The following is a 12,551-nucleotide window of genomic DNA, read 5'->3' as shown; positions in this document are numbered from 1 at the left end:
ACTGCTACATTAATCAAATGAGCAAGTCTTTCCATGCAAAGGATGAAAAGATAAAGAGACAAAGGATCTCCCTGACGAAGACCTTGATTAGGAGAAAATTCTGTCGTAGTTGATACATTCCATAACAAATTCATTGTATATGACGAGATATAACACATGATCAGAGAAATAATATTCTCAGGCAAACCAATATCCACAAGCGTGTCTTTCAGAAACTCCCAAGAAATCTTGTCATAAGCCTTTTCTAAATCAACTTTGATAGTCATCCAACCCCAAGTGAGCCATATGAAATTTCAGCCTATTAGCCACAATCTTAGTTACAGTCTTGTAAATAACATTACAAAGGCTAATAGGTCTGAAATCTTTAAGTAATTCAGGCACATCAATCTTAGGAATTAGACAAATCAAAGTTTGGTTAACCTCTTTGATATTATCCGGATGAAGGAACACACCTTTCACAAAAGAGATAACTGACTCACCCACCTTATCCCACTGAGATTGAAAGAAAAGAGCATTAAGCTCATCCTTCCCAGGCGACTTGTATGGACCAAAAGAGAAGACTACATCTCTGATCTCCTTACTGTTTGACATAATACTCATCGTGTCTAAAGCATGCGCTTCAATAACTGGAAAAAAGCCACGAACTAGAAAAGCCGATTTAGGTAATGGATCTTTTGTGTACAGATTTTCAAAGAAAGAAACAACCATTTCCATTAAAACCTGCTGATCACCAATCCAAACTCCCTTCGAGTTTTTCAACGTATCTATGTGATTCCTCCTACGTCTGGCAACCGTCACAGAATGAAAGAAACGCGAGTTCCTATCTCCAAGAGCAAACCAATTCAATTTTGATCTTTGAAACCAAGTGATTTCCTCTTGAAGATAAACCTTGTCTAGTTCCCTCAATAGATCCTTTTGCAACATCTCAAGGCTATGACTGTACTGATAACTAAGACATCTATCAATACTTTTAATCCTTGCATGCAAATCATTCTTTCTTTTTAGAGCAATCCTATAAACATTTCTATGTCATTCTGAAGCATTAATCCGAAATGTCTCCATAGCATGCATCCAGTTTACATTGTTTGACCAACATCCATTAACCACCTCATGAAAAGTGCTCTCTGTTACCAGGACGCTAGAAAACGGAAAGGACTCTCCCCTCTCGGATAAATAGCAGGTTGACCTTCCCATAATAACACTGGTCGATGATCTGAGCCAAAGAAAACTAAGTTGAAAGCCACACGGTTAGGGAAAACCAAGTTCCTATTATCATTAGCGCAAACCCTATCAAGACGTTCCTGAAGATTTCTTCTTTGCCAAGTGAAAATAGGACCTTGATTGCCAATGTCAGACAAGCTACATTCATCTAAAGAATCACAAAATTCCCTCATGCTATTCCAGTTATGCCCATTACCACCTAGCTTCTCATACTCATACAAATAAGTGTTAAAATCACCTGTTATCCCCCAAGCCGCATTCCTCATGGACTGATCAAACAGTGAAGATAGAATTTCCCACAGCTGAATACGTTCCTGTCTTCGCGGACTTGCATAAATAAAAGTCATGAACTCCTCTCTATTTTCTTTTACCCAACAAATTTTAGTATGAACAAGTTGGTGATGAGAAAACAGAACATCCACTGAAACTTCATCAGTGTTCCAAAGCACCCAAATACCGCCAGAAAAACCAACAGCATCACGATGAAAGTGACCAGAAAAACCAAGACGCTGAATAGCTCTATCTGCCATAACACCACTCAATCTGGTTTCTAACAAAGCCATAACTTTAATACTGTATCTATGAGAAAGATCCCGAATCAGAGGCGGAAAACCCCTTTTCTCAGCCCCTCTACAATTCCAGGTCAAAATATTCATAAAAACAATCTTAAATTTATCCGAACAGAAACCGGTCCTAAGAAAGAGCATTGGTATATACCGAAGTCGCACCCAAAACGTCCAAATTATCCAAAGGGATAGAATCCTTGTGAGTTTGATAAAAATTCCTCATCAACGTAAGAGCATCTGGTGGTCTTCCATGTTTACCTCCATTATCCAAGCCACTAGAAGAAGGAAGAGTCTCTTGCTGATCATTAACCACATGAGACGTCTTCCTCTGGAATTTAGATAAAGAAGGATGCAAGACAATTTGTTTATCTTGGAAATCCTCCGACATATTCTTCTGAGAATCAAGTTTAAAATTATTCTTTTGAGATTCTGCACATTTTGAAGCATTTAATCTGCCTTTACTAATATTAGCATTCTGGACCAGCTGATGAACTTTAGCAGATGATGCAGTTGCTTTCTTCTTTTGGTTCTCTTTGAATTTTACTCCTTGACTTTGGACCTCTTTTCTCGGCTTGCCCGATGATAGGTTAGCAGATGGAGAATCTGTTTCCATTTGAATATCCTTTTTCACCAACGATTCTTCATTATGAGCAATTAATTCCCCATGATTAATTTGTGTCAGACCAGATTCAATGCTGATTGAATCAATCACTGGAGAATCAGAAATAATTAAGATATTATTATCCTTTTGAGCCAACTCAGCAATAGCTTGAAATCTTGAACCTGATTGAATGACTTGTCTGTGATTAGGATGAGAATTGGAAACTGCCTTATTACGTAACGCTGCATTATTAACAACGCCAACTTGTCTCCTACCCGATGGTAATGATTCCTCCTTTGATTGTGCTATGCTCCTTGATCGACGGTTACGCTGCACCAGCATCCAATTCCCAAATGGTTCCTCCTTCGCCGAAATAGAATCTTTTTCCGGCTGCTTATGCACCACCGAGTCAGAAACTTCAGAAGAATAAGCCGTAATATCTTGTTGAAGATTACTATGGGAACACTGATCCCTTCTATGCCCATACTTTCCACAAGCAAAACAAACTAAGTGGAGACCCTCATATCCAACGTGGAAGATACGATCAGTAATACGGAATTTGGGCAAAAAGCCTTTCCTAATATCAACGTCGACACAAATTCTAGCAAACTTTGCTCTCTCTGTAATATCACCTTCACCAGAATCACAACTCCTGATAGAGTTCCTATCAATCTTTAATGTGCGACCAAAAATACTACCTATATTCCACAAATGATGAGAGGTATAGAATTCAATAGGAAGTCCTGGAATACGAATCCAAACTGCCAGCTTTCTGATCTCATCATCATAAGGATTAAAAAATGGACGCCACCGTTGAACTACCAAATAATGATCAGCTATGATCCAAGGAACATCCTCCAAAACATGAGAGTAATAATTCTTATTGGAAAATCGGAACAAAAAGTAGTCATTCTCCAGACCAATGAACTCATATGTGCTTGAGATATTCCACATTCTCAGTAAACGATTGAGTAAGAATCTAACTCCAACTTTCTTCCCCAGAAGTTTAACAATCACTGCCTGTCTCCAAGGTCTGCAACCTTCTAAATGCAAGGCTTTTGGAAAAGAGTACGTTGGGCAAAGAGGATCCTCATCACCATCAACCATAACAAAGACCTCATCCTCTTCTTCTTCGTCCTCTTCCTTACGTAGTTTTTCTACCCAATCTTCCGCATCGCTATCAGCAACATGGGGTCCTCAATTAAAACCAAGAAGAGAATATTTATATGACACCAACTTCCTGTTAGATGAATCACCTGACTCCTCTTTCTTTTTTTCCCCCGTTGCTAGTCACATTCACCTGGATATCCTCCTCTGCCATGTGATCATCCATAGGTTGATCTTCCATAGCAGGGCCTTTAGGTTTTTTTGTGCTTCGATGGAGAAGATCTTCCTCCTCCGCCGTAGCATCTCTCGCCTCCTTACCGGTTTCTCTCTCTTCACTCATCTCTTTGTGTGTCCCTATCATGATAGGGATTCGATCTCTAGTTGTGTGTATGAAAAATACTTTGTTAATAGAGACAAAACTCACTTTGGTGATCCATATGCTCGAAAGAATTAATCTTCAACTATTGGCTGAGGAATACGAGACTAAAAAAAAAGTATGTCACATAATATAATACATATATAAAAGTCTGAAAGCGAAATAATGTGAGAACATATTATCACGAGGTAAGTTAAAATGGAAAATTGTGTAGAATTTATATTTAAGATAATTTAACAGTAAATGTTGCAAATAGATATTATCTTGTGGCAAATTAAAACTCCAACATGTGCAAAATTAAAATTTTTATTATTGATTGAAATTTTATAATGTATTTTTATTATTGATTTTTAATAATTGCTCTCTCAATCATTATATATATGAATTGATTAATTAATCAACATGTTCTTTTAGTATATGTTATTTTCCTTGATGGATTTCACAAATTTAAAATACATATCTCACTTAATTTTTTATGTAATTATCACAGATGGATATTATATATATAATTATATTTATAAAGAAAAACATTTATATATAATTTTTTTGGTAAACTATAATTTTATTTATTGATGATAGAAATTTAAATCATAATTTATTTAAATTTATATAATATTTTAAGTTTTTTTTTTAATTTGAAATATTTTTAAAGTTACAAATTTATACTCAATAATAATTATTATAATAATAGTAATGATTATTGGTTCTTTTATTTATAATTTTTTGAATAAATCACATGTTTGCTTTACAAGAGATAATCATATTCAAGCTGCAACATCCACATTATTGATACTTTCATAAAACTAGTTTTTCGGGATTTTTTAATGAAAATATTTTTCTTATGTTGTTGGGGATAAGTTAGGCAAAAAAATTTATTTATTGTAATTTAATTAAATAATTACGCATTTATTGCAGTTTGGGGAGTATTTACAGATCTATTGCACAATGTGACGCCTTTTTTGGGCGTCACATGTGACGCCTCATTTAGGCGTCTCTCACCAAGGGAAGACGCCCCAATGGGGCGTCTCTCATGAGGTGTTGACACGTGTCATTTCTCTCTCCAAAAAAATAATAATTTAATCATAAAACTTCTGAAGGCCATAATTTTTGACTCGGGTATCCAATTCAGGTAATTCTTTTTTTGATTCCACATAACTTTTCGAGATCTACGTAATGACATCTCATTTGATATATTTTATTTCTCACAAACATAATTTAAATTTGCAAGAATGGTACTATACGAGCGTTTAAACCTAAAAGTCTCTTAGTTCTTTCCGAATCAACACCAAAACCAAGTGTTTGAAAAAAAAATAGTGTACAATGTTATTGAACCGAAATTCGTATTGTGTATCATTTGGTTGATTTTTCGTATCTTGAATCATACGGTATCATAAGTTACATCCTTCTGTTTTATGACTTTTTTTCTTTCAAGCCATTTAAATTATAGCTTTTGAATGGTTTTCAAAAATAAAATCCTTCTTACTTAGATATTTATAATATTTATTTAATTATTTTTTTATTATACAGATTTTTCAAATTGATTTTTGAGTTTAAGTCACAAATCAAATCTTTATTTTGTTTTCCTTATTAATGATAATTTTTTAGATTTTTTTAAATTTAAATCACAAACCAAAACTTTATTTATTTTTTATATTAAAAATTAAAAAAATGTGATTTTTTTTAAATTTAAATCACAAACTAAATCTTTATTTTTTTTTATTAAATCACAAATCTAGTACTCAGAGGCTTGTGGATTTAAACGCTTTTATAATACCATTCTTGCAAATTTAAATTATGTTTGTGAGAAATAAAATATATCAAATGGGATGTCATTGTGTAGATCTCGAAAAGTTATGTGGAATCAAAAAAAAAATTACCTGAATTGGATTATTTTTTTATATTAAATCACAAATCTAGTACTCAGAGGCTTGTGGATTTAAACGCTCTTATAATACCATTCTTGTAAATTTAAATTATGTTTGTGAGAAATAAAATATATCAAATGAGATGTCATTGCGTAGATCTCAAAAAGTTATGTGGAATCAAAAAAAGAATTACCTGAATTGGATACCCGAGTCAAAAGTTATGGCCTTCATAAGTTTTATGATTAAATTATTATTTTTTTGGAGAGAGAAGTGACACGTGTCAACACCTCATGAGAGACGCCCCATTGGGGCGTCTTCCCTTGGTGAGAGACGCCTAAATGAGGCGTCACATGTGACGCCCAAAAAAAGCGTCACATTGTGCAATAGATCCGTAATTATTTCCAAAACTGCAATAAATATGTAATTATTTAATTAAAATGCAATAAATAAATTTTTTTGCCGGATAAGTTATTTTATGTTAGTGTAATAAAATCACGAGAGAGACTCACAAATAATTACAGAGAAAAAAAAAATAGAGATGAGATCCACCTTTGTTATATATATATATGTAGAAATTTGATTTATCTCATGTTGAAGGAGATAAATAACTATTTTTTAATTATCATATGCAGCCGAGAAGCGTATAATTATGAGAATATGCAAACCTGCTAAAAGATCTGCTAACTGAAATAGGAAATCCAGATGAAGATCACGACTCACGAGAGTGTAATTTGTCAGAGCAGAAAAAGAGGAAAGCACATGAAAATGAAGGGCATGAAGGGCTGAAGGCCTGCAGAATCAATCATAGGTGGTTCTTTCACGTGGCATGAAGGGCTGAAGGCCGTATGAGTATTGTTGTTACATGCTGATTGGTGGAATCTCCCAGCAAGAAAATTTTCAAGGCACCCAAATTATTCAGTATAAAATTGCGAATATGTGATGTTTAGGGTTGTTTAATTTACGCGACAAATTATTATATAGTATTGACGAAATGCGCATCATAAACTTTATTTTAATTTTTAAATTCATTAGTTAATTTTCTTATTTTAAACTTGTCTTGTAATTTATTTAAATGATATCAGATTTTTCTTGTGCTTAACTCTGTTTTAACCACTAACAGAGTGATCTTACATGCGCTTATGTAGCATAAACGTCATTAGATATATATTAGGTGTCGCTGAAATACAAAACGTCATTATTTAGGATTTGTTGAAGTTGAAAAAAAAGAAAAGAAGGAGAAAATCCAATGGCTGGAACTGACTGTGAACCCAATCTAGTTATATTGACCAAGATTTTAGAAATCAGAATAGATAAAAGAGTAGACAATAGTGAGAGAAGGTCAAGTTGCTTCACCTCAACATAAGACGAGACTTCACTGGTAATGTCGAAGACTGTTAGTAATGTTGAAGGCCTCTCATGAATTCTAAAGGTACTTATTGATAAATTGAAAACGAAGGGTGGTTAGAGCTTTTCAAATTGATGTATGACAGACTCAAAATCACAATTCCCTTCTCATCAACTTTACCCTCTTCGTACAATTAAAAAATCAACAACTCCCACCTTTTTGGAACACAGGACATGGATTAGTTAAACATATATAGTTTTCACAAAATTAAGATGGAATTATATATGAAAAACCCATTAATTAGTTGGAGAAATATTCGATAGTTGCTGCAGTCCCACAATCTCGTGCCTAGATTTACACGTGTATTTAGGGTGTGTATGACAATCATTATGTTCTCTGACACTATTTCTGAAAATAAACAATTCTTTTTTATTTCTGTGCCTTAAAACAGTTTCTAAAAAAAATTATATTTGATAACATATTTTATTTTTATTCCGAGAATGAGAATTGTGTTTGATAACACAACAAATAATAAAATAAAAAATCATTCCTATTAAACATACAAAAAAATTTGGATCGTCACTTTTCTTTTCATATGATATGGTGATGGTAGCGGTGGTAGTGATGGTGGCGGCGACGGTAGTAGCGTGATGATGGTGGTGCTGTGGTGATAGTGACTGACGGTGGCGTGGTAGTGGTAGTAGTGGTGGTGGTGATAATGGTAGTGATGATGGTGGTGGTGGTGGCGTGGTGATGATAATGGTGGTGGTGACGGCAGTGACGACGACAATGATGACAATAGTGGTGATAGAGGCATGGTGGCGGGACGATGGTGATGGTGATGATAGTAGCGGTGGCATCATCGTGGTGGTGGTGGTGACGACAGCGGTGATGGTACGACGACGATGGTCATATCAAGATAGTGATGATGATAGTGGTGGAGAGTGATTGAGAGAAACAATTGTTTCTCATTTTGTGTCTGAAAACAAAAAAACAGAAAAAATTTTATTCTTTTTTCCATTTTCCAGCATATAAATTGAACCGGTTCATTCTCAAGAACAAAAATATTATTTCTATCTATTTCTGTTTCCAGGAACAAAAATTGAAAAAAAAGTAATTGGAAAGATTATCATATACACCCTTAATGCGATCATTGACGACCTTGTTTCTCCAGAATGGCAATATGAAATTGAATTGCATGTGATCTCCGGAAAAATAAAATAAAATCTAACTGTATGCAGTGATAGATCTAGCGCTATTTCACTTAAGGGTGAAATATAATATTGTAACGGAGATAGTGAAGCAAAGATATAAACATAAGCTCAACAAAGAGAGTCACCGTAAATAATAAGTTTTATGTAGGTGTTGATAATTAGGGTTGGCAAAAATGAGTCAATCTATTAGGTTGGCTCGTAATCCGTAAAAAATGAGAAGAGTTGGGTTGGCAAAAATGAGCTGTCAACTCGACTCGAGCCAGCTCGAAAAAAAACGAGTCAATCCGAGGGTCAAACGAACTAGCTCATGGGTTGAGTTTTTTTTTTTATAAAAAATACAAAATATAATATACAAAAATGGACAAAACTCACGCACGTTGTCATCGTCTTTCTTCCTTCTCTAAACCTAAGTCCCTAATCTTCTCACATCGCTGCTATTTTTATATTATTAAGCTTTGTTGGCTCTGTTCGGTTGAAATATCTTACCCACTTGGTAGCAAGTGGTTCTGATTATTTCTTGATGTTGGTGTAAAGAAGAAAATTCGAAACTAGAACATTTTGCTTTTACTTCTCATTATGTAACTTTCTATTTTGCTTTTTGTATAAACTATTATGTAAGACAATTGTATTGTTTAAGCTGATGGAATGGAAGTTGCATAGCTGATGCATTAATACTTCAGGTTCATTTAAATAGGCTGAAAATGAGCCAACTCACGAGCCATTTTTGAGCCAACCCTCGAGCCTACCCTAACCCGACTCGGGTCGGGTTGGGTTGAATTTTCTAACTCATTTTTTTTGGGTTATATGCGGGTTGGACCAGGTTGAGTCGGGTTGGCCCATTTTGCCAACCCTACTTATAATCAATAGGAGAGTGTAGAGCACGTTGTCTCTTTGGATGAATTCCGCTAACTTAACACTTACGAGAATAAATATGTAACAAGTGATCCTCAGTAATAATAAGAGGTATTTATAAGTGGAGAAAATTTTTGAATGACGAGTTACAAAGAGTCGTAACCTTTATATCGTTATCCGTCCCACTAGGTGTGAGTGAGACAAGCATCCTCACGTGTTGCATAAGGTGCGTGTGCAATGAAATGAGATTAATATGATGAGGTCATATTTGTCTTATTTTATGGATGCATGGTATGATTTCTTAAATATGTCTTAGAGGTTAGCCCAAAAAATAACCTTGTGTGGCCAGCCCAAAAAATGTTTCTGTTTTTATTATAGACTTTTTTTTTGTCACACTTACATAAAAGTGAATGGATTTCACAAATATTTTATCTATTTTCTCTTTATAATAGGACTCATTCACTTTTATATGAATATGATGGAAAAAATTATAAACAAAAATAGAAACATTAAACTTATTTATTTATGGGAAAATATTTTCTCCTTTTAAAAGAGAAATTTTTTCTCATACTAGTAACTCATATTATAAGTAGGGTCTACAAAATAGTGGAGAAAAAAAAAAGTTAAGGTGGGACCCACTTATACTATAAATCACTAGTAGAAGAAAAAATTTCTCTTTTAAAAGGAGAAAATATTTTCCCTTTATTTATAGGGTAATGTTATACTTACAACCTATTTTCGTTTACAACTTTTTATAATCATATCTTAACCGTTGATTTCCGTCAATCAACAGTTAAGATTTTTGCAAATCAAATTTGTTGATTAATTATTAATTCACAATAAATAACAATCATTGATTGACGAAAATCAATAATTAATACATAATTGCAAGATATTATAAATAAAAATACGTTATAAATATAACATTCCGCTTGTTTATATTTGACAAAATGGTACCAAAGGAATTACCAAAAAAAAAAAAAATTGGTACCAAAGGAGAAAAAGAATGCAACGGTAGGATGATGGAGTTTGAACACGGAGAACGAGGAACGCTTACTTTTAAATGAGGATTAAAACAGTCAGAGTACAACGACACATTTTAAAATCGAAATAAATAAATAAAAAAGCATTTTCCATGTGATATGAGACAAAAATGTCTAAGTTGCTATGTAAAATAAATTTAACGTCGTAATTGCCATATAGGAGCCATTTGAGATCGTTCAGTTAGTGCCATAAACAAAACTGTTTTGATGTGAACGGTGTTAAGAAATTCAAGAAATTAACTTTAATTGAGGATAAATTTAGAACGAAAAAAGTTAGAGAACGAATTTGAGAATTAATATAGAGGTAGAGAACGAAAGATTTTTTTTTACCTATATGATTAATAAACAACTTACGTATAATCATTTTATATTAGATAATTATTTCAATTTTTGTGTTACACATTTATTTTACACTCAATATAATTTTTTAATTAGTTTATCTAATTTGTGAGAAATTAATTTATACAGGAATATCTTTATTTATGTTAGTTATAGTTTGATTAAGTTTAAAATTTGTTTTTAAATTAAATTACTTTTTTGGGTTTATAAATTTTAAACTAAATCAAATGTAAATTATCAATGGAAAAAAATATGTGTCATTTTAAAGGATGTAAAATTATGTCATTTTAAGTGAGAGAAAGAGATAAATTATAGAGGAGAGAGTGGACAAAAAAATAAAGGTGTGGATCACACATCTTTGTGAGAGTGAAATGACACAGGTTGGATCATTTAAAAGGATAAACACTTTTTTCATTTTCAATTTTGTTTAGTTTTAAAACTATGATTTATTAGTATTATAAGATTCTGTAATATGTTAAAATAAAAAATATTGTTAAATATGAACATTAAGGTAAAATATGATTAATTATAAAATACTACCATTTTTTTCGGTAAATTAAAATACTACCATTTTGATGGACGTTGTGTGTGTCTCTCATTTTGCATTCTTTATTTTTATTTAAGATTAAAAAAATACAAGTTCAGTGAAGAGTCTATTATAATATGAAGTTTCATAAAACAAAAATAAATTTTTTTAATAACATTGTGAGATGCTAAGAAATGTTAAAAAGCAATTACAACTGCTTACCCAAAAAAAAAGCAATTACAACTATAAAATAAGGTAAAAATATTTGTCATTTTAAATATCATAAAGTTATGTCATTTTAAGAGACAGATGATATTTATTTCTTGTGTTTATCTCTCTCTTATAATGACATAACTTATGTCATTTAAAATGACAAACATCAAACCCATAAAATAAAATATATTTACAATTTTATCATTTTTCATAATGATATTTTATGAAATTGTGGCCAAACGAAGTAATATCTTTAAAATGGACAAAGGTTATGTAAATGTATACTCGTAAATACGTATATATACAACTAGCTAGCTAGGTTTAGTTGATAGAGTTTAATTGAATTTTGAAATGTGTAATTAAATTATACAATAAATAAAGCACAATAATTAAATAAATTTGGAATTTAATTAATGGTTTAATGTTTTTCATGTTATAAGAGATAAAATTATCTCTATATAAATGTGTAGGGTTTATGTTTTCTTTTCATCTCTTTTTTACTCACACGGGCTCTACATACTTTTACGTGTGTAGAAAATAATTTTTTTTTTTTTTTTGATAACAGGTAGAAAATAATTTTATCTCCTACAACATAAGAAAGATTAACCCTTAATTAATTGACCTTACAAAACTCGATATACAGAATTGGAAAAAAGGTTTGTCCTTTTAAAGAACACAAGTTGTATATTTTAATTTTTAACACTATCTATTACGGATAATACATAGTTATATACAAGTTGGAAAGAGAAAAAAAAATAACTTTTCATATTATAGTTATGTACTACCCGTACATAATGTAAAAAATTAAAAGGACACAATTTGTATCCTTTCAAATAACACACGTGATCCTACAAAATTAATGCTGAAAATGTTATATAAATATCAGTACTTGTATTTCCAAAGGAATATGGCAGTTCAGCGTAAGCATCCACGTGGAATGCTCTTCTCGGTGCATGCATCTGCAAAATACATGATAAGGAATTGTGAACATTTGCATCCTCAGAGTTTGAATATTTGATTTATTGGAGAAATACTTAAGGATGTGTTTGAAAAAAGGGACAAAGACTGATTAAAGTAAGATAAAGGATCAGAGTCTGGTGGTGGTGGTGCTAGTGATCAGTGCCGTAGTATTGCAGAGATGAGGAATAAAGAGAGTCGTTGGAGAATAATGGTAATTGATGATGGTGGTGCTCATGTTAGTGGGGACAAATGACTCAAAATCAGAGTCTTTTCATAGGTGCCACCAAACCCATCCAAAATGCGCTGACACGCACAAGGAATAC

General features: G+C 32.4%; 1 protein-coding gene across 1 annotated transcript; it reads right to left on the bottom strand.

Annotated features, from left to right (window-relative positions):
- Positions 1-493: 493 nt before the first annotated feature.
- On the bottom strand, positions 494-3,835 carry LOC133296046 (uncharacterized; the record flags this gene model as incomplete). The annotated part of the gene is made up of 4 exons (XM_061495001.1): positions 3,645-3,835; positions 2,015-3,565; positions 1,132-1,851; positions 494-1,012 (listed from the first exon to the last, which is right to left on the bottom strand). Coding segments are annotated over exons 1-4 (2,981 nt in total), but the record flags the coding sequence as incomplete, so codon positions are not given.
- Between the last annotated feature and the right edge of the window lie 8,716 nt (positions 3,836-12,551).

The sequence above is a fragment of the Gastrolobium bilobum genome, unplaced genomic scaffold (assembly GCF_033153095.1).
Source record: "Gastrolobium bilobum isolate Gb01-03AN ecotype WA unplaced genomic scaffold, APGP_CSIRO_Gbil_v1 utg12832, whole genome shotgun sequence".
Classification (NCBI taxonomy): Eukaryota; Viridiplantae; Streptophyta; class Magnoliopsida; order Fabales; family Fabaceae; genus Gastrolobium; species Gastrolobium bilobum.
This window is presented reverse-complemented; position numbering and strand designations above follow the sequence as displayed.